This window comes from Leptodactylus fuscus, chromosome 3 (assembly GCF_031893055.1).
Source record: "Leptodactylus fuscus isolate aLepFus1 chromosome 3, aLepFus1.hap2, whole genome shotgun sequence".
In the NCBI taxonomy this organism is placed as follows: domain Eukaryota; kingdom Metazoa; phylum Chordata; class Amphibia; order Anura; family Leptodactylidae; genus Leptodactylus; species Leptodactylus fuscus.
The window spans coordinates 240263211-240280380 of NC_134267.1; the positions used below are offsets into that span (position 1 = coordinate 240263211).

The window sequence follows — 17170 nt, forward strand, 5'->3', positions numbered from 1 at the left end:
ATTGAATATCTTACAGGAAAAACTTATGCGAGGAGAAGCAGATGGTAGAGGATGAGGACCTGGGTCAGGGTCATTATTAGAGATGGATGGAGTTCTGAAGATTCATTGTGTCCTTGGTCCACTGCTCCTTCCCTATTTTGCGATCTAGAATAGCCAATTTCAGGGTGTTGAGTACTTCACCCATAAGAAATTCACATGTGTAGAATCTTATGTTAAGTTTGTTGAACAGTATCTCCAATTTTTCAAAAAACTTTTTAAAAATGCCCTATTCGCCTTAGACACAATAAAACATTATTGAACTAAAGAGGACCTTTCATGGGTTTGGGCACAGGCAGTTCTATATACTGCTGGAAAGCCAACAGGTCACTGAATTCAGCGCACTGTCGGCTTTCCCGATCTGTGCCCCGGGTAAAGAGCTATCGGTCCCGGTACAATAGCTCTTCACAGTCAGAAGGGCGTTCCTGACAGTCTGTTAGGAACGTCCTTCTTCCCAGCAGTGCCTATAGCGCTGTACAGTGTGAGCAGGGAGGAACGCTCCCTCCCTCTGCTCACAGTGCTCATGAAAGGTCCTCTTTAAAAGACAGTTTGCGATAATTATAAATCTTGCTGAAAAAGGAGCTGGCATACTAATACAAAATGTAATGGATTGTAAAACTGAAACCTTGGGTCAATTAAGTGAATTGATGGTGTATAATCCCATTCCTTATCATTCCACTTCACAACATTCAAAACATAACATAACACTAGGACTAATTTCCTACAGACTGGTCGAATATAGAATATAGAACTTTTTTTTAACATACAACATGAAGTCAGCCATGTTTGCCAGTGTGTTACTGTTATGGTTCTGTGTATGTGTATATATATATATATATATATATATATATATATTTTTTTTTTTTTGAACAACAGAACCTCTTAGCTGCAAGACACTGCAGCGAGGTCCACAGGCCCAATGGTGGGCGGCTGTATGTCTGAACTCAATGTGAACAGCTGCAAAGACACTGCAGCGTGGTACTTAATGTGAACAGTGTGTACTGTGCTACACTCCATGTGAACAAGGTGCAACTAAAATCCTGCCAGTTTAGCTCACTGGCCAGGTGCACCAGTACAAGTGAAACACACACAGCTGCCAAGGGTTAACACTCACCCTAGGCCAGCAAACACATACACTTACCCCTGCAACAGCTAGGGGCCACCACGGAAGTTTAGAACATTCTCCTGCACACAGCTTGGAGTTACCAGGGGAGTTTGCATGGTCCTGCACACAGCTTGGAGCCATCAAACACCCATGCTCCCGCACACAGCTAGGAGCCACACATGAAGTCAGACAAGACACATAGGCTATCTCAGAGACCAAGCCTGCGGCAGCTCCACAAGCTGGAACGGCATCTACAGATCCTAGCCCTGGTGTAGCTCTAAGGGTGCATGCACACTGAGTAACGCCGGGCGTGTATGAGAGCCGTACACGCCGGCATTACAGCAGACTGCCGAACACTTCCCATTCACTTCAATGGGAGCGCTCGTAACAGCGGCGTTTACGAGCGCTCCCATTGAAGTGAATGGGAAGTGTTCGGCAGCCCTGCTGTAACGCCGGCGTGTACGGCTCTCATACACGCCCGGCGTTACTCAGTGTGCATGCACCCTAACAGTTCAGGGTTTACAGGTCCTACCTATCAGCACCCAGGAGAAGCAGAGGAACCCCACACAGAGGCCTAGTCTGAAACCTGCCTGAGTACTGGAGCCTATCCCTGCAAACTACTGTCATTCACTCCGTGGACTTTGAGGAGATTTAGTCAAAGTGTGAGCACCCGGTGGGCGTTGGCTCACACTATTTAAAGGGAAGTCCCCGCCCAATAGGGGCGGTGGCCATGACCTCACCGCTTACGCTCAATAGGGGGGAAATGGCACTTAGCTTATGAGCGGCTCCAAAAGTTTGAGCATGCTCAGTAGGGTGAAAGCTGGATGGTTAGACTGACCCGCAGATGGCGCTGTGCACTATGATAGCAACCTGCGGGACCCAATCCTAACAGTTACTTGGCATGACTTATAATGAGCTTCTAACCAGCACAGTTGGGGGAATCAGGGTGGATTGAGCCTCTAACCAGAAGAGTTTGGGAGCATTAGTGTGAATTGAACCTAGTAGGAGCAGAATTGTGCAACGCTGATGGTGAAGGAGTATGAGGAGGAGGAAGAATTGTAGAGGGTGAGCACACACATCAAACTTCATGTCAGGGTGCTTGACACCGCTGGAAATGAAAATGATGGGTCTATCCGGTGGCTGTTCATTTTGATAAGCGTCAGCCGGTCAGCACTGACAGCTGACAGCTGGCTGTGCTTATCTGTGATGATGCCACCAGCTGCGCTGAAGACATTTTCCGATAGCATGCTGGCATCAAGGCAGGAAAGGACCTCCAATGCATAGAGCGCAAGTTCCAGCCACAAATCCAACTTGGAGACCCACTAAATGTAGGGCGCAGAGGGATCGGAGAGGACAGGGCTGGGGTTGGCCGCAACATGCGCCTATACTTGTCACTCCTGGTGGCACTAGGCCCCTCAGTGGCGGTAGTTTGACCAGGGGGTGCCATTAACATGTCCCAGTCCTTGGAGAGTGTGCCCCTGGTGGGTGTGGACCAGATGGCAGTTGTTAGCCTGTTGGAGGAATTAGTCTGGCAACATGGGCGAGTTTTGCATGAGTGGTTAGTACACGGAAAACGTTGGCCTTGCTGCCTTTGGACATGCCTCTGCCTCTAGCTACCTTTTTGCTGCTGCGCTTGCATCCACATATACACTGCTTTCACCCCTAGACATCACCCCAGTCCATCACTAGAAAAATAGCTACAGCCCTCATCCAAAGTGACATACAATTCAAAAATAGGTAAAAAACCTTGTGCACTCACTCTGTCCGTTTGCTGGTTGCTGTGAATCGTGGAACCTCAAGACCGGTGCCAGGAAATCTCTCTCGGCTGAGATGAGGTCAAATGGAAGCAAATTTGAAGAAAATCCATCACTGCAGTCAGGTATCCGTATAAAATAAAACTTAACTTTTATTGACTTGTAGTTGCTACATTAAAAAATCTGTGTGCAGCAATAGGAGTAGCAGAAGCCTACGCGTTTCGGGATAGACCCTTACTCATGGCATACAGAGCTGTAATATGCTGCAATCTTATATAAAAATAAAAGAGACACACATAAAATCCAGGCCCCTCCCATCTGCACATAGGCAGGAAGTTAATTAATTAAGCAACATTTGTGATACATGCGATAAGTTGCAAGTGAAGCAGGAAAGAAAGCAGACAAAGTGGGTTGATTATAGTCAAAATAGTTCAAACAGGTTAAGGTAAATAAATAAATAAATCATAATTTGTAGTGACATAAATAAAACGTGACATGACCAAGAGATGTAACATCTTCATTACATAGTTGTGGCACCATACTGAAGAAACATAATGACAACATCCCTTTCTATGGTGCATAATGCACCAGGAGGATAGAGTACGTATTATACAGGGAAAAAAACAACAAAAAAAAAAACAACAACAACAACAAAAAAAAAAACACTGAGCTGAACACCGTACTGGAACATGAAAGTGTGATTTGTGTATGATGCTCCAGGAGGATAAGATAAGTATAACTACATTAAGAATTGCATGTGTATCATACTGGAAAGAAAAAGGAGAGGAAAAAAAAAAATTGGAAAAAATGAATTAAAAAAAAAATAAAATAGGGAATTTTTTTTTTTTATTTCTTGAATAAAAATTTTTTTTGAAAAAAATAAATAAAATTTATAGAAAAATAATAAATATTTGAAATGTATAATTGATGCATAAAGACTATAGGAATATAGGATGAATTGTTGCAGTTAGTACAATTAATAAATAAAAGCTAAGTCAGTACGGAAGTTCATTCCGTGGGGGAATCTAGTTTTGAGCATGAAAATCCAATAGGCTTCTCTACGTAAAAGTTTTTTCTGCCAATTTCCCCCTCTGACTGGTTTAACCCTCTCTATCCCGTATGCTTTGAAGGTGGTAGTGTCCCCTCCGTGTATTTCCCGAAAATGCTTAGATGCCCCTGAGCAATGTATAATATCCAAATTGCTACTGTGCAATATACTACAGTATACAGCATATCATCATAAAATTAATTAAAAAAAAAAAAAAAAAAAAACCTCATATATAAAAAGAGAGAAAAACAAAGTTATAAACATATGTGATTGTAACCAAGGACTGAAATACACAGATTGGCAAAACAGTCTTTTTTGCTTTTCTTTTTGTCCTTTATTTTTTTTCGTATACATAAGAGATCTTCCAAAGAAACGTATTATTATATTAAAACAAAAAAAAAAAGTAACATTTCATTTTGCCACAGATACTTCTTGCAAAAGGAAACACAAACAATAAAAAACACATCTAATATTAATCTGACTGAGAATAACATGAATAATTCTGCCCTTTATAACTAAAGTGATTTCTGCAAAGTCTTCACTGATGTCTCTGGAGGTCTGGAGATGTTGTATATGTGGGAGGTGGACACAGGTCTGCACAGTTCTATAGTAGACAGCTTTCATATATCCAGTAACCTGACAGTCCTATGCAAGCAAAGAAACCAAGGATCGCACTGATCACGTGTTGTATGCGTCTTCAATAAAGGATCAAATTTGTACCAAGTCGGTTCTAGTGCGCTGTTATTTACCTCTGGCACTTCCATCTCATCTGAGGGTCGCCAGGTTGGTCACATGTGGTGCCAATTTTCAAAAAGAGGTGTAAAAGATAACCTGAAAACTATAGGCCAATAAATTTGACTTCTGTGGTGGGAAAGATATTTGAGGGCTTTCTAAGAGACGCTAACCTGGAATATCTCAATGTAAATAATCTTATAACACCCAATCAGCATGGGTTTATGAGGAATCGGTCCTGTCAGACTAATCTGATCAGCTTCTATGAGGAGGTCAGTTCAAGGCTGGACATGGGTAATGCAGTGGACGTGGTGTATCTGGACATGGGTAATGCAGTGGACGTGGTGTATCTGGACATGGGTGATGCAGTGGACGTGGTGTACCTGGACATGGGTGATGCAGTAGACGTGGTGTATCTGGACATGGGTGATGCAGTAGATGTGGTGTATCTGGACATGGGTAATGCAGTAGACGTGGTGTACCTAGACATGGGTGATGCAGTGGACGTGGTGTATCTGGACATGGGTGATGCAGTAGACATGGTATATCCGGACCCGGACATGGGTAATGCAGTGGACGTGGTGTATCTGGACATGGGTAATGCAGTAGACGTGGTGTATCTGGACATGGGTAATGCAGTAGACGTGGTGTATCTGGACATGGGTAATGCAGTAGACGTGGTGTATCTGGACATGGGTAATGCAGTAGACGTGGTGTATCTGGACATGGGTAATGCAGTAGACGTGGTGTATCTGGACATAGTTAATGCAGTAGACGTGGTGTATCTGGACATGGGTGATGCAGTAGACATGCTGTATCTGGACTTTTCAAAGGCTTTTGATACTGTTCCACATAAAAGGTTTGTATGCAAAATGAGAATTTTGGGACTGGGGAAAACATGCATTTGGGTTAGCAACTGGCTCACTGATAGGAAACAGAGGGTACTTGTTAATGGTAAATATTCAGACTGGGCCACAGTCACCAGTGGGGTGCCGCAAGGGTCAGTATTGGAGAGGTCACCAGTGGGGTGCCACAGGGGTCAGTATTAGGTCCTCTCTTGTTGTATATCTTTATTAATGACCTGGTAGAGGGTTTACAAAGCAGGGTGTCCATATAACAAAGCAGGGGGTCCATATTTGCAGATGATACTAAACTTTGTAGGGTAATCAATAATGAGGAGGATAGTAGAATATTACAGGGGATGTAAGGAAACTGGAATCATGGGGGGCGGAGACTTGACAAATGAAGTTTAATGTTGACAAATGTAAAGTAATGCACTTTGGTCGACGTAATAACATGTATGACTATGTACTTAATAGTAAATTACTGGGTAAGACTGCCAATGAGAAAGACTTAGGGATTTTGGTGGACAGCAAGCTTAGCTTTAGTGACCAGTGCCAGGCAGCTGCTGCCAAGACAAATAAAACTATGGGATGCATCAAAAGAGGTCTAGATTCTCATGACAAGGACATAGTTATACCTCTATACAAATCACTGGTACGGCCACACTTAGAATATTGTGCACAATTTTGGGCCCCGATATACAAGAAAGACATAAGTGAACTTGAAAAAGTGCAAAGACGAGCAACCAAAATGATTAGGGGAATGGGTGGACTGGAGGACAACGAGAGGTTAACAAACTTGGGGTTATTCAGTTTAGAGAAAAGACGTCTACGGGGAGATCTAATAACAATGTACAAATACATGAAGGGACAATACAAAGAACTTTCTAAGGATATTTTTACTCCTAGGCCAGTGACAGTGACAAGAGGACATCCTCTACACCAAGACCAGTGACAAGGGGACATCCACTACGTCTGGAGGAGAGAAGGTGTCACCAGAAACATAGAAGGGGATTTTTCACAGTAAGAACAGCGAGGCGATGGGACTCTGCCCCGGGAAGTGGTGATGGTGGATTCACTGAACAAGTACAAAGAGAGAGTACAAAGAGGGCCTGGATGCCTTTCTAGAAGAGAACAATATTACGGGATATGGTTTCTAGATTTTACGGACACGTTGATCCAGGGTTTTTATACTGACTGCCAGATTTGGAGTCGGGAAGCAATTTTTTCCCCTGAAATGGGGGAATTGGCATGAGCCTCATGTTTTTTTGTTTTTTTTTTACATCCCCTGGATCAACACTGTAGGGATTGTAGGGTTATAGGTTGGACTTGATGGACTAATGTCTTTATCCAACCTCAACAACTATGTATCTATTTAACATCATTTGGGTTATCAATCCTATGCAAGACTCTATCTTATACATTTAAGGTTAGACATCTCAGGATATATATAGTTACAGGAGCAGCTAAGAGGTGACACATCTGTAAGTGTTATATTATGTTATGTTTTATTTGAACTATTAAGTTTCCTTTTACATTCAGTTCTGGTCTCAGTAGGATGATGTAACATTTAGGAAAGAAGATACAGCCCAGAAGTCCCGCACTAGAAACCTCAATGGTGAAGACCACCACAGCCACCATGTATTTCCCCTTGGTGCTGAGATAGGCCATAATGAAGGCAATCCACACACTGCAGAAGACCAGCATGCTGAAGGTGATGTACTGAGCCTCATTGAAGGTGTCTGGAAGTTTCCTGGCTAAAAATGCTACAACAAAGCTCAAGACAGCCAGAAATCCCATATAACCTAAAGAAATGTAGAAACCAATGACAGACCCCTCATCACATTGTAGGATTATCTTCCCTATTTCTACCTCTGTATCTTGATATGGGAATGGTGGAGATAAAGACAACCAGATGACACAGATGAAAACCTCAATGGATGAGAAGATGATTAGAAGACATGCAGAGAAATGTCTCCCGAGCCATCTCTTCATTGATGTGTTGGGTTTTGTGGCTTTGAAGGCCAAGACCACGGTGATTGTTTTGACCAAGATTGAAGAGACAGCAATTGTGAAAATGTTCCCAAAAGCCACTTGTCGGAGGAGACAGGACATTCTGTTTGGATGCCCAATAAATAGGAAAGGACAGAGAAAGGATAAAATGAGTGAGAGAAGAAGTATAAAGCTGAGGTTCTGGTTATTGGCCTTTACAATGGCGGTGTCCTTGTATTTGATGAATATCCCCAATATAACAGCAGTCAGAAGACAGAAGACCACAGCAATAACAATTAGAGATAATCCCAGGGAATCCTCATAAGATAGGAAGTCGATTGTTCTTGGGATACAGGTGTCTCTTCTCTCATTCGTCCATTGATACTCAGAACACTTCAGACAACTTTTCATATCTGGGAAGATGGAAATGTATAAGACATATTAATGATTCCTTATAGAATAATACTCTGTTATATAGGGAACTTTATATCATGGATTTCTGTAACATCTCTGCCTGTTCGGGTCTCTGCATCACCCTCTGCTCGCATGCTCGCAGGAGGCGTGTGCAGTTTGGTTCATGGCTTAAAGTTTTTGGTCGCACTGTGTGAACACGGCTCTAGTTCTGAGATTGTAGTTGCACCACACCCGTCTTCTGCCCTTGTTTGTCTCTGCTCCTCTAATGGTTAATTTGGCCTTGCCCTGTGATTGATAGCTGCCTTCCTGTCAACTCCATGGGCTTGTTCTTCCTCCCTATTTAACCTTGGCTCTCATTGACACCTTTGCTTGCTATTGCCTTGTGCATACTCGCTCCGTACTGTCACTATTTTGCTTGCTTTCTTATCCTTGACCCTTGGCTTTCCTCACTGACTATTCTTTGGACTCCGATTTGGCACTGCATCGCTTGACTGTTACTGACCCTTGGCTAGCTGATCTCTCTTTTTTGTTGTCCGTCTTGTCTGCGTTTTGTGTCTCACCTATACAGGAAGGGACTGTGTAACGGAGCAAAGGTATACGTCTTCCTCCGGATGGTCTTTTGAATCAACACGGACGCAAGAGGTCGGGAGACAACAGCAATTTATTGTAATCCACAAAGTTAGTAGCCGGCGGCGGTCACATCAACCGTAATAACAATAAGTCCACAGAAGTCACAATCCAATGATAACTTTGGTTCCTTGGTCCTGTAACTAAGTCCTGGCTCTCTGCAGAGCTGTGCACAGGCCGGCTAACACATACTAACTCCTAGCTATATACTAAACTGTTACACCTATACCTGGGGGTGGGAAGGGCTGAGTCACAGATCCTTCCCCCCTCACCTATACCAAGGAGAGCAGACTCCCTGTCTACTATGGACAATGCACCGTCCAACATCTTCTTGGAGACACTGATCAGATTATCTCCACCCATTGTCCTCACTGGTCCTCACTAGTTAGAGGGATTTGCATACAATGTGCTAACACACTAGACCCGAATCAGCCAACTACACACTGATGTTTACAACAGGTTAGAGAATACATTCCACATGAAATATATATTACACATTGCCTATAGTATAGACTCTAACCATCCCGTGACAACCCCTCCCCCTCTCAAAACATGTGCATGACACAATTGGCCTACACAGGTAAATTGGGGAATGCACATCAGTCTCTATAGCTCATATGTCCTCCTGCCGGGATAACCCATCTGCGTTCTGGTGTTGGTTCCCTCGGCGGTGCTGAATGGTAAAGTTGTAGGGTTGAAGGGCTGGCATCTGGCAGAAAATCCGGTCGATCCATGTTGGCTTCTCTCTGAGCTTGGCTTCGGGTCACTGCTCCCACAAAGTGGCACTGTAGATTTCCAACATCGTTGCCTAACAGAACATCGGCCGGCAGCCCGCTCATCACACCAATTGTGCATCGTTTTGGTCCATAACCATAGTCGAGTTCCACGGTAGCTTTAGGAATACGTCTTTGAGTACCCCCTGCCAACTTGATAGAAATGCCAGGACCCTCCTCTAGGGCCTCGGGTCGCACAACTCGGGGGTCCGCTACCGTTAGGAAAGCTCCCGAGTCCCGGAATCCAACAACTGTTCGGCCATCCAGTAGGACCTCCTGCAAGTGCTTCCTCTGAAGGTTTGCGGGATGTGTGGCGGAAGGCTGAATCCCATAGACCCCTGGAGGTGGAACAGATGGGTCATTCATGGAGTCATCTGGAAATGGGGCCAAACTTTCTGTCCTAGGGGTGGTTCCCAGGTAGTGAATAGGCCGAGATGCCACGGTGGCCCGTGCCCCCATGTTAACAGGGCAACTAGCTTGCAAATGTCCAGGCCGCCCGCAACCAAAACATCTGCGCTCTAGCATTCTTCCAGTAGGTCGTTGTCTAGGGACAGGGTTGTTCATAGCTGGAGGCCGATGGGCTGGGACAGGGGTAGAGGGGGAATTGTAATCCTGAGGCCGGGCACGAAAGGTGGGTGGCTGGCTGAAGGGTGTCTGGCGGACTGTGGTAGTTTTCCGCTCCTCTGCAAACAACCTCTTCCACTGCGGCTTGATGGTCAGGCCCTCATCTGCAAGGGAAGCAGCTTGCTCAACTGTGGCTGGGTTCCGTTCCAGCACCCACTCACGGATCTCAGCGGGGCACTGGGAAAAGAACTGTTCCTTAAGTATGACTTGGAGGATCTTATCGACTGTGACAGCCTCCTCTCCTTCTAGCCAGCGCTTGCATGCTTGCTTCAACTTGTGGGCGAACATGTGGAAGGAGCTTCCCCCATTGTAAGACAAAGAGCGGAACTGAACTCGGTAGGATTCTGGAGTGACTGCATAATACTTCTGCACCGCTCTTTTAATGGCCTCATAGTCCCGCTGATCACTAGGGTCCATGGCTCTGAGAGCTTCCGCAGCCCCATCTCGTAGGTGCCCCACCAGATACCGGACCCAATCCTTCTCTGGGACTTCCATCAGGTGGCACTGGTGTTCGAAGTCCTGAAAATATCCATCAACATCCCCAGCCGCTTCATCAAAGGTCTTGAAGTGTTTATGGGAGACATATGGTGGTTCTCTCACTGTTGGGCTGGGGGTCGACGTTTGATTATAATTCCGCGCAGTTATCTCAGCCATTCGCATTTCATGCGCCATTCTTTCCTTTTCATACGCCATTCTCTGTTCCTCCTTCTCCGTTTCCTGAGCCCTCTGTAACGCTCTACTCCTTTGCTCTGCAGTTGCTCCTAGCCCCAGCACTGCCAATTCCTCCTCATACAAAACAACCCATCTGCTCTTTTGGGTCTGTACCTGCCACTCCCGTATCTCTACTGTCTCCTGGGGGCAGCCCTCCTCATGGTCGCTTTGCAGGGTCATCTCCTCCAGTGCCTCGATCAGTTGATCTTTCGTTCTTCCCTGGTAACTCAGGTTTAGTTCCCGGGCCCTTACTTGTAGACTTGCCATAGTCCAGTTCCTGTATTCTGAGGTTGTGGCTCCATTAATCGCTGAGCTGCTGTAGTCCATCTCGCTGTCCGCTGTTGATCCCACCGCTGCCACCAGTTGTAACGGAGCAAAGGTATACGTCTTCCTCCGGATGGTCTTTTGAATCAACACGGACGCAAGAGGTCGGGAGACAACAGCAATTTATTGTAATCCACAAAGTTAGTAGCCGGCGGCGGTCACATCAACCGTAATAACAATAAGTCCACAGAAGTCACAATCCAATGATAGCTTTGGTTCCTTGGTCCTGTAACTAAGTCCTGGCTCTCTGCAGAGCTGTGCACAGGCCGGCTAACACATACTAACTCCTAGCTATATACTATATACTAAACTGTTACACCTATATCTGTGGGTGGGAAGGGCTGAGTCACAGATCCTTCCCCCCTCACCTATACCAAGGAGAGCAGACTCCCTGTCTACTATGGACAATGCACCGTCCAACATCTTCTTGGAGACACTGATCAGATTATCTCCACCCATTGTCCTCACTGGTCCTCACTAGTTAGAGGGATTTGCATACAATGTGCTAACACACTAGACCCGAATCAGCCAACTACACACTGATGTTTACAACAGGTTAGAGAATACATTCCACATGAAATATATATTACACATTGCCTATAGTATAGACTCTAACCATCCCGTGACAGACTGTCTTTGTGGTTGCCACCTATTATGTAGGATAGGTCCTGGCAATAGGAAGGGAAAGTTGGAGGCTTCAGCTTAGGGCTTACTGTCTCTTGTTTCCCCCTCCCAGGGTTCAAACAGTTACTGGGGAATTGTTGTTCTAGCAATTCCATAACAATTTCCTTATCTCTTTTTTTTCTAAAATCTTTCTGGTGTCTTCTAACATCCATCTAGATCTGCTAAGATGCTATAAAAATTCTTATTTCTTAACTTTGGAAAATATTTTTTAACAAATAAGACACCCAGTACAGTACAAGTGTTTGGCTTTCTTGGTCCAGTCCATAGGCGTTTATAACTTATAAGGAATAAAGGTACAAGAAGTGGGAGAGTAAGATAATCCTATAACGTTTCACCATCAGGAAATTCAATGTGTTACAGCAAAATAGATTGTACAATAATAATACAAAAGCTCCACAGTAGAGGCAACACAGTGACAGTAGATATAGATAAAAAGGTAAAGGTAAAAAAGTAGTAGAAGGGATGTCACATCTTTACATTACTATTAAGAATAGCAACTATAGTAAATGTCTTGGTACCTGGGTGAGGAAAAAGGCAGTGCAGTAGTAATATCTGGATCTGTGGTCCTAGCAGCAGTGGAAGGAGGGAGCGGCTGATGAGGGAGCTGTGAGTCTCAGGCATCTGGCAGAGGTTCCCAAAGAGCATAGGGGGTCAGGAGGAGCTATAAGGCAGGGGCTCAGGGACTACTGACATCATCATGTGATGCTGACATGCGGGCACCCTCTGAGCTGGGGCCACCATCCTGACCACGAACAGGCTGCGAGACCACAGGCAGCGATGAGGCCAGAGTCTATGTGACCACTGAGTCAGCATTAGGAGCCATCTGTAGGAACGGGGAGGAGGACGACTGCAGGCCAGGCACTTGGCTGGGAACATCTGGCTGAGATGAGGAGAGCCGGCTGTACATCTTGAGAGTCTGGAGCGGGTGCTGGCGCTATCTTGGAAAAATGTCATCTGGTAGTGACACAGGGGCCACAGATAGGAGATATTTGGCAATCTGCGTCTCCGAGAGTGGTCCCTTCTTTCCAAATGCACTGAACCATGGCTGGGCTGAAGAATTGGAGTGGTTTTGACTCAAAAAACTAAGATTAAGCAGCTCGGGGTCTGGGAGCTGTGAGAAGGTGCGCCACCACCCCACCCCCCAATTAAAAAAAATATATATATAGAAATTTTTCATCTCTGAAACAGGTTAGCATATTAGTCAGTGTTAACCTTAAACAGTATGGAAGATCAACAACATCAAGGTGTGACTTTATGACCACAGTATAATCACTGCAATCTTATATGTATTTATATTTATTTAGGGCTACCATGTTATGTAATGCTGCAACATGCTCATTCTTCATGCGGATTCGCCTCGAGACATCCGCCTGAAGACACCTCCCTCCCGACTAGGCCCATTCATTTGGGCCTAATCCAGAGCGGATTGCCGCGACTCGATGCCCGTATTTTGGATCTAAATCTGAGGCAGCCTCGATGTCAAATTCCGGTCCAAAATACCCTGTGTGAGCCTGGCCTTAAGGTGTCCTCCCAATAGTATATAAAGTATATACAGTCTAGCCTGTGCTAATCTGAAACATAGCCTGCACTAACTGAAAAAAAAATAAAAAATTATATATATATATATATATATATATATATATATGTATATATATAGTGTAATGTAATTTAATGTGTGTATATAAAATGTCTGACACCATTCTAGTTTCATAGTGTAACACTCACTGACCAGGAGGTGACCCTTTTAGTGCTTTGCACGTTTTCGTGAAATATTTTTTGCTGCCCAATCACTAAGCAGTGTGCAGTAAAATGACTTGGATAAAACAGGTCAGGGTCAGGCAAAAAGAGGGGGAGGAGGAAACATTTGTTCAAGCACTACTAACAATAAGAATATGTATGGCAACAGCAACACTACTTCTGGTCCTAGCAGCCCCGCCAGTAGTTGCAGTGTTCCTGAAAATACTTTTTGGAAAGCAATGAACCACAAAAATTGAGTGAGGGGTTTGTGTGTTCATCCTCAATGTGTAATCTACCATGCTGTCTTTCTGTACTGTTAACCATTTCTATTCCTTTATTTTCACTGGCACAGATCCCAAGCACTAGTAGTAATTTGGCAACTGCTGAGACAGAGAAATTCCTCATAGTCCAATACTTCCTCTTCTTCCTCCTGTATTTGATGAGTTAGATGAGAACTACAAGTGTTTGTTTTTCTTTTTTTAATGTAGAGGAGGTACAGGTGAAAGACATGAGTGTTGGTGGAGATAGTAATGGCAGGGTTGTGCTACTGATGGTAGTGCTGGCAGGGGAACTAGATATACACGTATTCCATTGCCATAATAAGTAACAGAAAAGTGAGGGAGGTGATAAGGAATCTGATGATTCTATCATGTTTAAAGGGATATATATATATCGGATCCCGATCGGCGATTGAGGAAATTTCACAATCACGATCAGGATCAGTTGGAAAAATGATTGGAAATCGGATTTTTAAATCAATCCTGAAATCTCAAGATCGGCTCAACCCTAATTGTAGGATTTTTTAGGATTTTATTTATTGGATTTATAGTGGCCCCCTGATTACAAGAATATCAGCATGTCCAAGAAAAAATGGTCTAATCTGGAGTAAACGTTGCAGGAGTGGGAATAGAATGTGTCACCCCGGCTTTCTGGGTGGCCGTATGTCATAGATAAGCTGGTGAGTGAAAAACAACCTACCAACACGTCAGAGGTAAGGGAGAGAGAGGTGCGTTGAGCCCCAGGAAAAGTCTACAGTGGGATCTAAGGCCATATTGAAGTCTCCCACAATCAAGGTGCCCTCCATGAAATCCTCCAGATTAGAAAAGATGCCTTCTATGGCGCCAGCTGGTTGAAGTTGGGGAGATAAAGATTAGTAAGGGTGAAAATTGCCAGTTTTCCGTTCACAAACAAAATTCTGCCCGATCCATCTATGAAAGCTGCCTTAAACTGGTGTGTGTGATCAAATCTATTGAAGAACAGATTTAGTTTATTAAGCCACTTTGTATCTCCTTCTACCTGGGAGACAGGTTGTCTCTGCCCAGAAATTGACTTAAGGCTTTTCCAGACTTTACTGATGTTTGTATTTTATTTGCTGTTCCATCTTTCTCTTATAATTGGCTTTTCCCTCCGGGATTTGAGGCCTCAGCTCCGTTTGCACATCCTTCAGTCTTTCCTTGTCTCCAGACCTAAATACCGTCTTTTTTCTCCTTAAAAAGAGCTTTTATTTCAAGGTGAATTCATGGTTTGTTGTTAGAGATGCACCTCACCACTTTTAGAGGTATTGTGTTGTCCACATAAAATTAATGTAGCCCATTATGCAGTGTGTGAGACCTTCCATGTCCTATCCATAGGAATCCTGAAACTCTTCCCATGCAGTTGTGTCAAAACAATCCCCCAGACCACCATCACTCTTCTTGTACCATCTCCTCACTGTGCGAGTGACAGCCGGTTCTCTATGTACAAGAGGCTTGTACACGGGTCGCAGATGAAACAACTTCCCCAATGGAGCTTACAATGTTTCCAGAATAATTGAATGGGTACAAGAGGTCATAGGAATGAGAAAACTATTTCTGACTTTACAAGGTGAGGCAGGTTTGATACAGCAGTGGAGGGAAACTGTGTTTAAAAGGATATTCCTAACATTACAAGTTGTTTTTGCTTGACAGTCTGTAGGTAAATATTACCTGTCTCATTGGAGATTTCACCCTCTGAACAGGGCACACAGTAGTAGCAGCATCTCTGTTGACCTTCCAATGGAATTTTCCTATATCCATGTAGACAGCTTGGAGTACAGACAGATTTTGGAGTCTGGGGATAGAAGAAGGTTTATAAAAAACAAACTTTGACACTTCAGGAAAATGACAATATACAAGATGGTTAAAGGAAGTCTATCCCCTACACCAGCCAAGATAAAGTACTGCTATAGTAATGTACCTGCTACAAAGACAATTCCAAGCCTACCTTTGATATGTAGATTAGTTCACCAGGATGGCAATAAAACAGTTTTTACTGGTATGCAAATGAATCTTAGAGAGCACAGGGGGTGTTGACTGGATTGCTGGAGCACAGCCACGTCATCAGAAATATTACCCATCCAGTCATGTAGTTTGGCTCCCTCAGCAATTCTAGAGCTGCATCATCATCAATTACAGAGCAGTGCACCAAAATCTCACAAATGTGCAATACACTCCTGTAGTTCATGTCATGTCCAAGTATATTGCCTTCGAACTACAGGAGCATACTGCACATGCCCAGAATTTCAGCAAAGCTCTCTATTCTTTATCACAATAGTGATGGACAACTTAGTACTTTTACATGTTTTCATTTCAATAATTTATATTGATCAAAATTTCAATTTTTAATACAACAAACAAGGTGCATTGAAGAAAATAACACAAGTCAAATTCAATTCTCAAATACAAAATTCACAAAAAAATGAGACACATAGGGGGAGACGTAAAACACCACTAGAAACAAGAAGGAAAAGAAAGACATCTAATCCCAGTCTTTAGGTATTCAACCAAGAGAAAACTCAACAGTTACATCCTTCTAACAAGACTAAAGAGGCAGATCTAGAAGCTTGCCATTCTTCTCCAGACCAAGATTTACCAAGCATTCTTTCTCATAAATTAATCGGATACGTCTTTGGGAAAGCAGAGCGGGGATCAAAGGAATAATAAATAGGCTTGAGACCACATCTTGGTACTTTAAGAAGTGATATCACAGTTGGATTACAATTAACTTTGAAGAAATCATGAGTCTGAATACAATGTCTAAGTTGATAAAGAAGTGTAATCTTTAAGGATACCAATTTGAAATAAGAGATTTACATTCCTTATCCCTTTCACTATCCAGCTCTCCATTCTCAAGTACGAATCAACATCGGAAATATTTGAATAGGATTCATTGAGTAATCTAGCTTGACCGGTCTGGTTACTCATAAGTGTATATAACGCCAAGCTGATATAGAGTCTTTGGTAAAAGGTGAGCATGAACCTAACTTGGACTTAAGCCAAAAGGAGGCAACTATAACATCTCGTAAGCTATTGGCTACAAAATAGGATTTTTCAATGTACATTCAATGAAGATTTTTCACTCTAGACAAACCATAATAATAACAATAATAATAGTAATAATAATAATAATAATAATAATAATAATAATAATAGTAATAATAATAACAACAACAACAACAACAACAATAATAATAATAATAACAATAGTAATAATAACAACAACAACAACAACAACAACAACAACAACAACAACAATAATAATAATAATAATAATAATAATAATACATTTTATTTATATAGCGCCAACATATTCCGCTGTACTGTACAATTTGCAGGGATTAAATACATGACCACTAATGGCAAAAATAGTGAATTTAAAACTCAACTTTTATTAGAAATATTTTAAAATTACATATATATAGTGATGAAGTATCAACTCCTGAATTCATTTGACCCCGGTCTATAGTGCTT

The 17170-nt window shown here is 43.1% G+C and overlaps 1 protein-coding gene across 1 annotated transcript; it reads right to left on the bottom strand.

The window, feature by feature from the left end:
- Positions 1-7008: 7008 nt before the first annotated feature.
- Positions 7009-16624, bottom strand: LOC142196970 (vomeronasal type-2 receptor 26-like). The gene is made up of 3 exons (XM_075266941.1): positions 16514-16624; positions 15368-15491; positions 7009-7922 (listed from the first exon to the last, which is right to left on the bottom strand). The coding sequence occupies exons 1-3, from the start codon at positions 16622-16624 to the stop codon at positions 7009-7011; spliced, it is 1149 nt and encodes a 382-aa protein (XP_075123042.1).
- Positions 16625-17170: the final 546 nt, after the last annotated feature.